Below are 13,080 nucleotides of genomic sequence, written 5' to 3' on the forward strand. Positions count from 1 at the left end.
ACATTAATTTCAAAGTTAGAAAAAAACACACTACCTTATAATTTTTTGTTAACATGTAAAAACGTAGAGGGCTTTGTAACAATAAATTCTTTAAAATGGCAAATGCATTATCCCCAACATGTTATGCAAGGACCCTGGGTACGTTTTTCTCAGCTTGCTAACATACATAATGCTGGCTTTTAAATAGTTGCTTATACATGTATTTGTATTTAACATATTTGGCTTGATCTAACAAGTACATAAAATGTTTGTTTCAACACATTAAAATCTTACTAGGATAATCTTTTCCATCCGGGAAATAGTACTCAGTGAATTCAATATGAATTGCTGACATCTCCTGTGGAAGATATAGTGACTTCTTATTGCAGGAAATCATGGTCTTTGGGGATGAACGACACTTGTCTGCTGTAGAAACCTTTAGAAAACAAGGACAAAGTAATTGCATATTCAGATTACAGTTGACAAAAAAACAGCAAAAATCTGAATCTATACATGAGTCACATCATTTTTCAAGAATATCATGACAAAACTAGAATCCACAAACACAAGACTTCCACATGACACACGGCAGAGTACTCTATGGATTTCTAGGATTTTTGATAAAGCACACATTGTTTAAGACATACAAACATTTGGTGCACTGAAGACTTGTGTGTGAATACATTTTGTTTTACCATAGACAAAAACAGGCTTGCATCAGTAGATATTAAGCACTTACATCTATGGGTGTGAACATGGCAGTGAGAATGATGCCACATATGAAAAAGGACAAACAATACCAGAGGACAATCTTGGTAGGACCCCTGTGAATGTTTACAAGTTCCAATGACTGCATATATTTTTCCTTCAGGTTTAACTTGTGCTTGGAATTTCAACTCTTAATATACATGTGCATTGCAACCAACCTGATATTTGGTGGCAGTTTTTATTTGTTTTTTATCAAGGGCACAAAGTAAAATGCTAATTATATTTCCTGGCGCAGCATTTTAAAAAGGTGTTTCTACTGGCATGTATTTTTATGATATTTTTTTCAGTGGGATACTGGCACGCTGCACTAGTCACTGTTCTTTGATGTGGCCAAAATATTTGCCAGTGTGTATGGTATTCTTAGCATGTGATCTATTTTAACATCTAATGTGTCACTCTTCATAACAGTCTCAAAATCCTACTGATTTGTGTCCAAGGTCTAAAGGAAAATGTGGTGTACATTGCTCTATTTTGCAGATTATTTTCAAAATATTTTTGTGGAGACATCTAACCCAATCCTTCTTGGCAACAGGCAGGCTTGCTTCATTGGTCCAATTTGGAGCGGTTCTTTGCGCCTCACATGTTGAAAAGTTCATCACCTAAACCTGCATGTATAATGTGGGGAAAAAGATTGAGCAGAAGCAGCTATCCTAGCTACAGTTGCCGTTTACCAAGAAGGACTCAAATCCAAAAACACTTCCTTAGCGTGCAACAAGGGTTTTAATAATCACATTTTCAAGAACGTTACTTCTGAAGAAGCTAATGTTTCATTCTTAGAGTCCAGCGTTATAAATATCTTACTGCACAGCTGATTTCTGCTTATATTTCACCATAAATAATAACCATTTTAGTGCATAGATTTACAATATCTATTTTCTAAAAGCTCCTTCCTTTGTGTCTGCCGTGAGTTCCGCGTTAGGGTGCCCAACCCTGATATTAGTGATGTAAAGAAGCGGTTCCCCTCCGTTCCGATGGCTGAAGGTGAAGGTGTCCCGGACCGAGGATCCGTGCCGGCGAGCATAATCGCAGCGTGAGAAGCTGCCTTGGAGTGCATTCCTCTAGCCAAGGAGGACCCATCTCCTGCAGCAGCAACAAGATGGTGGCATGACCATCAAAACCCTGGCATCCGGATCCCCGGACCATGTGAGGCGCCGACCAGTGTGGCACTGATCCCCATCCTGTCCCCGCCCCCTCGTCAGCCGAATTGGCCCTGTGAAGAGCCGTGAGCTGTGGGCGGGCAGAGCGGACCCACAGCGAGAGCCCAGCCGGGCTGGCAACAACGCCCATGTCTGGTGCCCCTAGGTGAGGAGCGGGGGCAGATACCCCGGGGGGAGTGGTCTGCGGGCGGCGATACCAGGGAGGGGCCCCTCCTGCGGGATCCCTTGCCTCCGGTGCGCTTGAGCTGGGCAACGGAGAGCTGGGCTGTGCTGGGGGGCTGCTGGAAACAATGCTGGGTCCGGGAGGAGGACCCGGCCCGCCCCCTCTCTCTTGCCGGCCGCTCTCCCACAGAGATTAATAAAACAGCAGAGCGAGCCTGGAGCCCCAGCGACGCAAGGTCCGGGAGCAGAGGGCTCGGCCCCACGCCCTCTCCCTCGCCTGCTACTCTCTAACCACCAGAGCGGTATAGCAACCGGCGAGCAGGGAATCCGCCGCAATACATCGCTGGGAGCCTCTCCCCCTCCATAGCTGCACAAAGGGGAGTAGGCTTGAAAGCAACGAGGTGGGCTGGGAGCCTGCTTGTACATAATATTTGGTGATAAGAAGAGGTGATCCCTGTGAGACAGAAATCCATATAACATTAAGGGCACGCAACCTGAAGATAGCACCATAAAGAATCACAGGCTACCTGGCTAGGACAGACAAGCAGGTCTCCACTTCTACTACGCAGGACGATGCTCCCATTCTACACAGTTCTCCCCAGGCAGTGCCATTTCTCCTGCTCAGCCCTAACTGCAATTTCCTCGCCGGAACTGGGGGCTGGCCTTTAAGCGGAATCCCCTCTGCAGTGCTGGGTCTTTTAACGCCCCCACTGGCGGACTTTCAAAAGATCTCCTGAGGTCTCAGGATAACGCTGTTATACGGGGGCACCTCCATTCTTCCAAGGGATACGCCTACAAACCCCCTAACAATGCCCAAGGCAGCAGCGAAGTGTAAGACTAACAAAATGACGGCTTTCCTAGTGCCTCAAGCATCAACGGACCCACGAATGCAGGCAATAAAGGCTGACATCCACTCGCCCCCGGTGGCCGCCTCGTCCCCCAGACTCTGCTCTCTCCAAATGGGACTTTGAAGACATACCGAGGGGTTTCAAACATTGCACAGGAAATAAAACTGGAGATAAAAACCTCTAAGGGCTCTCTGGCACGGTCAAACGCTGATCTGAACACCCACCTGATGGGCCTGGAGGCCAGAGTTAATGATCTGGAAAAAACAACCTGCGAACAAGCACATGACTGTGCGGAGCTTACCAATAGAATGGAGATCATGGAGGAACACCTTGAGGAAGTATGGGTGAAGCAGGCTGACCTGGAAAACAGGTTGAGAAGGAATAATGTTCGCCTGCGTGGCATCCCGCGTTAAGTCTCCCACCAAGAACTCCCAGACTATGTAAGAGCACTCTTTAAGCCCCTGCTGGGCCTTAACGATGCAGATGAGCTGATCTTAGACAGGACCCACCGTGTCTACTCCTCTACCCAGCAGAGACGGAACCTGCTACCAGACGTCCTCTCCTGAGTGCATTTCTTTCACCAAAAAGAAGAAATCATGGCAGCGGCTAGAAGGTCAAAACCAGTGAGATTCCGGGGGTCGTCCCTAGCGTTGTTCCAGGATCTCTCGCCATACACTCTAGCAAGCTGCAGGCATCTGCAAAATGTTACAGCATGGCTACAAGCTAAGAAAGTCTGCTACCGCTGGGGGTTCCCATGCAGGCTGATCTTTGAGTTACATAATCTACACCATTAGCTCGGAGGAAGAAGCTAAAGACTTAATGCTTGAAACCAACAATGATGGCACTCCGGGATCCAGAGGGCCGGGGGTCTCATGCCCAGACCCTATGCCAAAAGATAGAAGGAAGCCTAAGGCGTGGCCCTCTGTGGGGGTCCCCACGTTTGGAGCCGGAGACCGCAGACCCCACATGAAAGCGTGATAAACCCCTGGAGGCACCACACATCCCTGAATAATGCTCTGGGCAGCAGAACGGCTGCTGAGGCGAACAAAGGCTGCATCCTCATGAACTAGAAGTTACCAAGCGAGACACACTAACTGGGAAGCCATACTCGAACTTGCAGATCTAGTATTGGATACCTTGTGATGAGAAGCGGAGGGAACAGAAGTTGAAGCTGATCGGGCACACTGAGCTGATTGCGCCCACTACTGTTAATCTAATGTTGATTGAGATAGGGAGGGCCCAGATAAGCTCTTCCACAATCTTTATTACCTTTTTTGTTTTTATTATGTTTCCATGAAATCCTACTTATGCCATAACACAACGCCTACTGCATTCTCTCAAATCTACTCTGACACAGTGTCATAGTTCATCACCCTCTGGAGACTCCAGACAACCGCCGGGCCGCCCCCCCTTGGTGCCTGTTTTGCTTTTGCTTGGCCACGTGAGGAAAACACTGACACTTACGTTTCCCCGGCCCCAGGCAAAACAAGTTATTGGACTCAGACAAGCAAGAAACCACACAGACTCATTATTATAGTAAAATGAAAATGGCTCGTTATAGGCCTTTTATACACACAATGTATATATGACCTTAGCATATAACAAACAAACATATACACTTAGATATATATAAATATAGATATAAATTGCTTCACTGTTAGTAAAGACGTAGAAGACACCTTTATCTTGGCCACTACGACACTGCCTAGTCCCTGAGCAGGTAGGCGAAGAGATCACTCGTGCTAACAGGGTCTGAGGGGGAGTGTCCTACCTCTCAGCGAGACTGCATCACTCAGGGGGTCCAAGTTCTAACTTTGCCACACAATGCCCACTTCTTTATCGGGGGCATGTCTCCGCCCTTCTCAGTAGTGTCTGCCCTCTGCCGAAGAGCAGATCACAAGTGGAAGGGGCAGAGAGTGGAAAAACCCAGCTCCCCTCTCCTCGCATTCATTTCCAGAACCCCTTACCATGCACCTGCAGGACACTCCGACTCCCTTGACGTATTCGTCCTTCAGTGGACAATACCATAACTATTCTCCACTGCAAGTTTACTCAGCAACAACATTTATGTAGTTACGTGACCTTGCTCTGCTTTCGCTACTGAAATGCTTGTTTATTCTGCGAGGGCCGCAGAGACACAGGATTTTATTACAGTGATGGGAGAGGAGTGTCCAAAATGGCAGCGCACCGATGCCATGTTGTTCTAGCTCGCATTTCGCACAAGCATTACAGTGCCCCAATTCATGATCCATGACTGGCTCGCCTACACACCACCCGAATTTGAGGACACAGGTGCGGGAGACCTCGGGTGTCGGCTCTCCAGTAGGGGGACAGTCATCTATAGTGCAACGCAAACACCCGAGCGACCTCAGAATGGCGACCCCCGACATTAACTGCCTCACCCTGAATGTACAATGCCTAAATTTCCCCCTCTGAAACGAAAAGCTCTGCTCCATAGAATGGCCACCCTTAACTCCTTGCTCCTGTTCCTTCAGGCGACCCACCTCTTACCTGCAGATGAATTCCGCCTCAATAACAAACTGTACCCCACGAAGTTCTGCGCCTCCAGCGGCCTGAAGAAACAAGGGATTGCCATTGTGGTGAGCAAGGGTAACCCCTTGAAAGTGCTGAAATAACTGCGGGACGGGGAAGGGAGATATATTTTGTTGGTAGCAATGCGTTTTGGGCAGAAGGTGACCCTGGTTTCGCTGTATGCTCCCAACGCCCATCAGGAGCTATTCTTTGCCTCATTATCCAAGACACTGGGACACTGGGGGAACATGCAGAAGGGGACCTTATTCTGGGTGATAGAGGGGGATATTTTAACGCAGTAGTTAACCCTTTAGTGGATAAAGCTCTACCTCCAACCACCAACGACAAAAAGAAAATTCATATCACTCACCACGCTTCTGCGCTAACACTCACTCAGAGACGTGGCGCTTCTTCCACGGGGAGGAACGCAACTTCACACTTTCTTCTCAGCTGTACACAAGGGGTTCTCCAGACTAGACATGTTTCTCATATCTGACACTTTATTTCCACAATCGCCATCGAAATTCTCCCAAAAGCCCTGTCAGATCACACCCCAGTAATGCTCACGATAGCACTCCCCGTGCAACTCCCTTCAACAAACCGCCCTGCCGATTGAACAAGCTTCTGTTGGAAGACCCCCTGTTCTGATCCCACATTTCAGAAGCCATAAGGCTCTACTTCAGTGAGAACGACACTGGGGAGATGGGACACGACAGCGTGCGACGCCGGGAAGGCAGAAATCAGGGGCCACATCATAGATCAAACAGCAGCGAGAGGGAGGGTCAGGAAGCATCTGCGGACCCAACTGGAGTTAGAGGTCCAAGGACAAGAAGGAATACACAGGGGAAAAGGAACCCAGCATTCGCTTCGAGACCTGCGTATAGCACAGACAGCTCTGGAGGCGCATCACATGGGCGAGCAGCCTACTCTCTAATGCACACAAAGCAATACTTGTATATGAAAGGGAACAAGGCCAATAAGCTTCTGCTGGCAAAATTGAACAAACAAACCAGGCGTAACTGCATAGAAAGCCTAAGAGAAGCTAAAGGGAAATGTGTCTCCTCAGAGGAGGGCAAACTCCACAAAGTAGAAGACTTCTTCAGGGAGCACCCCACCCCACCAACACCCCAACAGCCAAGGACTTTATACTCAATGTGCACCTACCTCAGATCGCTCTGGCACTCTGGGATCAGTTTAAGGAGCCCATAGCCCTTCAGGAAATCGAGCTGGCAATCCAATCCTTCCCCCCCTCAGAAAGGTCCCAGTCCCTAATGGCTTCACGAATAAATTCTACAAAATCTTTAGCTCAGACCTAATCTCGCCCCTGACAAAGCTCTTTAATGCCATGTAGACTGCTGCATCTGTAACTAAATCCATGGCAGAATCCATCAGCACATTGATTCTGAAGCCAGGAAAAGACACCACGGAATGTACATCCCATCACCCCATTGCATTGCTCAACACAGACGCAAAACATTTCAGCAAAATAATAGCAAGCCGTCTGGGGGATGTCCTCCCGACGCTAATAGATAAGGACCAGATGGTCTTTATCCAAAACTGCTCAGCACACAACAATCGCTGAGCAATCAACCTAATCGGCCTAGCCCCCAGAATCCCCGGCAAACTTTCACTGCTATCCTTAGATGCTCAGAGAGCCTTCGATAGCATGTCCTGGGAATACTTGAAATTAGTTTTAAGGGGATTCGGTTTTGGCACGAGGTTCTGATTCTCTCAAATTTCCAATCCAGTCGACGTGCATTAAGGTCAACCTGCAGTGGTCTCCTCCGATAACCCTGAGCAACGTTGCCCTCTGTCCCCCCCCTGGTTTTCACCCTAGCTATGGAGCCCCTAGCCCAGCGGATCCACCTACATCCAAAACTCCTAAGCTTCAAATATGGGGGACAATGCCATGAAGCTGCCCTATACGCAGATGATGTGCTTTGCTTTTTAAATATTACTCCCAGTTCTCCCTAAGGCCTAAGTGATCTTCTAGCTCAATTTGCAGCGGACTCAGGGTTTGCAGTGAATCCAACGAAATCAGTGGGCATGGGCTTCATGGAATCCCCCTCTGTGCTGGCATCCCTCCAATAAACATTTCCCTCTTGCCGGTAGACACAGATATCCCCTACTTGGTAATAACCAGGTTACTCACCGTAGTGACCACCTTACTCCTAGTCCATAGTCCCCTTTCCTCCATACTTATGGGACATCTCTCCGTCTTGTGGGACGGGACCGGAGCACTTTGTAAAAAGCATCCAAAAAAAATGTTTTAAAAAATGTGTCCTTCCTCTCTTTCTTGTGCGGGGCCCGGAACGCGGCCGTAACCCCGCCCACCTTGGCTCCACCCCGCGCATCGCCCATCAGTCCTTTTCTATCGCCAGTTTAGAGACCTATTAGCAATAACAGAGGAACCTTATTAGAGCGGACGGCGGGCGGGCGTATGGAGGAAAGGGGACTATGGACTAGGAGTAAGGTGGTCACTACGGTGGGTAACCTGGTTATACTCCTACATCCTGTCCCCTTTCCTCCATACTTATGGGAGATTCCCAAGCACTCCCAAGGAACTACCGGTGGATGGAAATACCCCTTACTGAAAAAGGTTCTTCAGCACAGCCTGACCAAACTGAGCATCAGCTCTTGAGCTCATGTCAAGACAATAATGCTTACAAAAAGCAGATGGGGAGGCCCAAGTAGCTGCCCTAACAATGGACTCCCAGGGGACATATTTCTGAAAAGCAACCGCGGCTGCCTTGGCCCGCACCAGGTGTGCATGAATACCCTTAGGAGGCTTCAGCCCTGGGACGGTGAAAGACTCTGTAATGCAGGCGGCGATCCACTGAGAAATAGTCGCCTTAGACGCCTGCTTACCCTGAGGGTTACCAAAAGTAACAAACAGTTGAGAAGAACTCCTAAGCTCGGAAGTTCTGTCCAGATAGAGCTTAAGAGCCCTTTTGACATCGAGACAGTGCAGAACCCTTTCTGCCTCTGAGGTAGGGTTTGGGAAAAAGACTGGCAGGGAGATCGACTGATTCAGATGGAATTCAGTTACCACCTTCGGCAGGAAAGCAGGATTCATCCGTAGGACTACCTTATCCTTGTGAAAGACCAAAAAGGGATGCTTCACCGACAAGGCCTGGAGCTCACTCACCCGCCTCGCAGACTTAACGGCGACCAAAAAGGACACCTTCCAGGATAGGTACCTGAGGTCCACCGTGGCCATTGGTTCAAAAGGCTTATGGCACAACGCCGTCAGGACTACATTTAGATCCCCCGGCGGATGCGGACTACGAATTGGAGGGTAGAGGCCTATCAAGCCTGCAAAATGCCTCTTAACCACTGTATTACACAGAGAGCAAGAGCATTGGTCCGTAGAAAGGTAAGCGGAGACCGCTGAAAGGTAAGTTCTGCATGACAGAACATGAACACCCGACTCTGCTAAGAAGGATACGAAGGACAGCACCGTGTCAATCCAAGCCCCCCCCTTGGGTCCAACTGTTTTTCCAAACACCAATGACAGAACCTAGCCATTTACTTCTGTATTGGGATCTAGTTGATGGTTTCCGGGCTGCCTGGATAATACGCATGTTATCCGCAGACAAGTTAAGATGTTCTAAAGACTTGAACTCAGGTACCATGCCGCCAAGATGAGCGATTGTGGGGAGGGGTGCCACATCTGCTGTTCCCCTTGATGAAGAAGATTGGGGGTCACTGGTAACCTGATCGGCGGGTACACCGACAGGTGTTGAAGTTCTGAGAACCAAAACCTGGCCTGCCACCACGGCTATGAGTAGAAGTGAACAGTTCACAGAGTTCTTCAGCTTCCAAATTGCTCGATGGACTAGAGGCAGAAGCGGGAAGGCGTAAGCTCTCATGTTGTGCCATGGAATCTAGAGAGCATCCCCCAGAGAGGAGACTCCGAGCCCCCCTCTGGAGGCACAGTGAGGAAGCTTCTTGTTTACCGCCATAGCGAAGAGGTCCACCTCCGGCAAGTTAGGAAAGTCCATTGTTTAAACCGATATTCATCTTAATCGGCAGCCAGTTCCAATAGAGACTCTGCATCATTTCCAGAGTGAGAAGGCATATATGCATCCAAACTAACGGGATAAGCGTGCGCAATGTTATCTATTGCTACCGCTTAAAGAAAACGATCTTATGAGAGAGGACAGGCACAGCATACCTACCATGAAGGGCTATCTTTAAACAAGCAATACGTATGCCTTGATTAGCAACGTGCATTCCACTAGAGTTTTTTTTATAAATCAATACGCACAACCAGATTCAAAGCTGCCCATACTTAGTCTACATGAGATCAGATGGCGAAATCAGTAAGATATTTGTGATATGTTTCCATTTTGGAGATAATGGCACCATTTTCTGTTTGATGAGAATTGAAACATCAATGTGATGAACAAGAGACAAGACCATACATGTTTTCAGAAATTCGCCCTGATGAAGGACCAGGTGTGGGTCCGAAATGCATTGGCATACTATTTCTGCTTCTTCCAAATTTACAAATTAAAGAAGTCATTTACAAAAATAACTGATAGAGATATTTCTCCCTTCTTGTCATTAATAATGGATATTCGAGTTACATGATTATCTGAAATTCATCCATCTTCAAGACATAAATGAACTCAACATCTATCAGTAGTTTTCACTACAATTGGCGACCCAAGGTCTGATGACAATTTTTTCTCATCAGACATTACTCAACCCACCTCTGGTGGCCCCAACGCAAGAAGATCCATGAGAGGACCTCCGCCTTCAACTCCCACTCGTAGCTGACCACTGTCCGCCGGCTGAGGGCATCCGCTGTGACATTCAGCTGGCCCGGGATGTGCACTGCAAGCAGCCAAACACCATGAAGCACAGCCCACTCCTAAATCTGGATGGACAGGTCCACGAGAGGGGGAGACTTGGTTCCCCCTTGCTTGTTGATGTAATACATCAACACCACATTGTCCGTGCGTATGCGGACCACCTTGTTGGCTATGATCGGTCTGAATGCCCTGAGCGCTAGGAAGATCGCCAGAAGCTCCAAATGATTTATGTGGAGGAGCTTGTCCTGAGGCGACCAGAGGTCCGAGACCTGAAGAAGATCTAACGTTGCACCCCACCCCAGGAGGGAGGAGTCCGTCGTGATTGTCACCGTAGGGGCTGGGTCCTGAAACCCTGCACCCACCGACAGGTTGCTGAGAGATGAACACCATTCCAGGTCCACTCTCATGGAAGCCGGAATCATTATCAGCTTGGAATCCGGGTCCACAGCGTGACGTCAAGAACTCCGAAGAGCCATCTGGGACCGCCTCATCTTGAGAAGAGCAAGAGCCAACACGCACGAGGCCATGAGGTCCAGAAGCCTCTGGAACCACCAGGCCGACATGCTCTCCGACTGCGCAAACATCCAACACGTGGCTGACAGATCTGCCATTCTGTCCCCGGTCAGTTACGCTCTGCAGTCGATCGTGTTCCAGCGAAAACCCAAGAAAATCAAGTTCTGCGAGACCGTCATGGAAGATTTCCGCCAGTCCACCGACAGCCCCAGATGGAACAGGAGCTGAAGGAGAGACTGAAGATTGCCTGCTGCTTTCAACGGGCAAGGACTGCATAAGAGCCAGTTGTCCAAATACGGATACACATGGATACCCTGCAGACGAAGATAGGCAGCAATTGCCGACATCATCTTCGTGAAGACATGCGGCGCCGAGCTGAGGCCAAAAGGAAGAACTCGAAACTGGAAGTGCTCCTCTCCCAAAGAGAAACGGAGCTATCTCCTGTGTGGATTCCAAATCAGAATATGCATGTACGCATCCTGAAGATCCACCACACTGAGCCAATTGCCCATCTGCAAGGAGGACCGTATCTGGCTGGGCGTGATCATCTTGATTATCTCTTGGGGTAGGGAAAGATTGAACTGGGAAAGGTCTAGGATGGTGCGCAGGCCAGCCTGGTTGGGTTTGGGCACCGTAAACAGCCGGGCGTAGAAGTCCTCCCTTCGTTCCCCAAGGGGAACGGGTTCCACAGCTCTGAGGTCCAGAAGTTTCTGAACCTCGGCTTTGAGAGAGGGCGAGCCCGCCAGCTGAAAAGGGTGGGGTAGGGGTAAGCGGAAGCCCGCCCGAGCGAAGACCCATTTGTCTTCTGTGATGGTCTGCCACGCCTGCTCCCAATGAGACGCAATGCGTCCTCCCACCGGGGTCTCGTGCGAGCCTGGAGAACCCTCCTTTTGTAGGTTTTTCAGTGGTGTTGCCGCCTGAACCTGAGGAGGAGGCTGAGCAGCAGGAGAAAAACAGAGTCTGTTGCCTACGGCGGTTATTCCCCTAAGGGGTTTCCACTCTGCGAGATTTCTGTTCTAGGAAGCCCCTAAAGCCAGAGGAGAGTCGGCTTTGCGACAACAGTCTCTGGGTTTTGAAAGGGGTCTTAACAAGGACCGACAAGGACTTAGCTGTCTGAGTGCTATCCTTCGTCTTGGTGAGCTCTACATCGGTTGTAGAATGAAAGAGCTCCTTACCATCGAACGGAAGGTCCAACACCTTGTCCTGCACTTTTGAGAATTTAGTTGCATGCAGCCACGCCCGCCGAGAGGTATCAACCCCCAGCATAAGGCTCCGAGCCGAGGTGTCTACGTGATGAGCCGCAGCCTTCAGGAGATCCTGGGCCAAGACCCTGGCGTCAGATAAACCCGCTTTGAAGTCTTCCAGCTTCTCGACCGGGATGAACTCCTCAAACTTCGACAGACCTTTCCACATCCGCATATTAGCACTTGCTAACACCAGTTCGGCATTGGCCTGCCAGACCTGCAAGGCCGAGTTGGCAAAAATCTATCTCCCAAGGGAGTCAAGGAGCTTATCCTCCTTACCCAGAACCTGAGTAGCCGTCGTGGAAGAGGATGCTGCAGGCCTGGACTGCAAAGTGGCCGCAGCCACCACTGTGGAGTAGGGGGGCAGACAAGATGACAGGGCCACCTCTTCCGAAGAATGCAGCCTGTATCGCGTGTCAATTTTCTTATTGACGAAAGGTCCAGAGTGTGGCTTTTCCCAGACCCTGCGGACCTCGGCCAGAACGTCCTTTTGCAAGAACAGGCCGGTACGCTCCAAAGGAGACAGGGTGAACGCCCCCGAAAGCACGCCCACCTGCAAAGCGGGTGCCTCGGGCACCAGAACATCTAAGAAGCACATCATGTCCAGTACCCGGTCATGAAACGCTCTGATAGAGCGGGGGAGGTCCTCGTTGTCCTGATCACCTTGCGCTTCATCTGACAGGTCAGGATCCTGCTGAGCCATGTCGGGCGCTGCCTTGTCCACGGGGGAAAATGGGGGCAAAGGCGGAAGAGTCGGGGAAGGCACCGTAGGCAAGAGAGACGCCGGCGGAGCCACCGGAGGAACAGGTGGAGACGGAGGCGCGGGCAGAAATATCTCGCTAAAAAGCCCTTTGAAATATTCCCTCATGGGGTCGGTACGGATGAGCGTTTGAAATTTACCGAAAAAGGTGTCCTCCAGGGACTGTTTTGGAACCAGAGGAGGCCTCTCATGAGGAGGATAATTCCAGGAACGTAACGGAGAAGGGTGCCACACCGGCCCCTCCATCGACGTATCCACATAAATCAAAAGGTGCCGACCCCGCAGGCAACAAAACAT

At 49.6% G+C, this 13,080-nt stretch overlaps 1 protein-coding gene across 2 annotated transcripts in view; it reads right to left on the reverse strand.

Moving 5' to 3' along the window:
- BLTP3B (bridge-like lipid transfer protein family member 3B) overlaps positions 1 to 13,080 on the reverse strand; it is a 2,399,137-nt gene that overhangs the window by 985,665 nt on the left and 1,400,392 nt on the right. For both annotated transcript variants that reach the window (XM_069629381.1, XM_069629382.1), the window contains exon 12: positions 274 to 415. In XM_069629381.1, coding sequence (XP_069485482.1) covers positions 274 to 415 — 142 coding nt within the window. The remainder of the gene's footprint in view (positions 1 to 273; positions 416 to 13,080) is intronic.

Source organism: Ambystoma mexicanum, chromosome 12 (assembly GCF_040938575.1).
Source record: "Ambystoma mexicanum isolate Mex_15411 chromosome 12, UKY_AmexF1_1, whole genome shotgun sequence".
In the NCBI taxonomy this organism is placed as follows: domain Eukaryota; kingdom Metazoa; phylum Chordata; class Amphibia; order Caudata; family Ambystomatidae; genus Ambystoma; species Ambystoma mexicanum.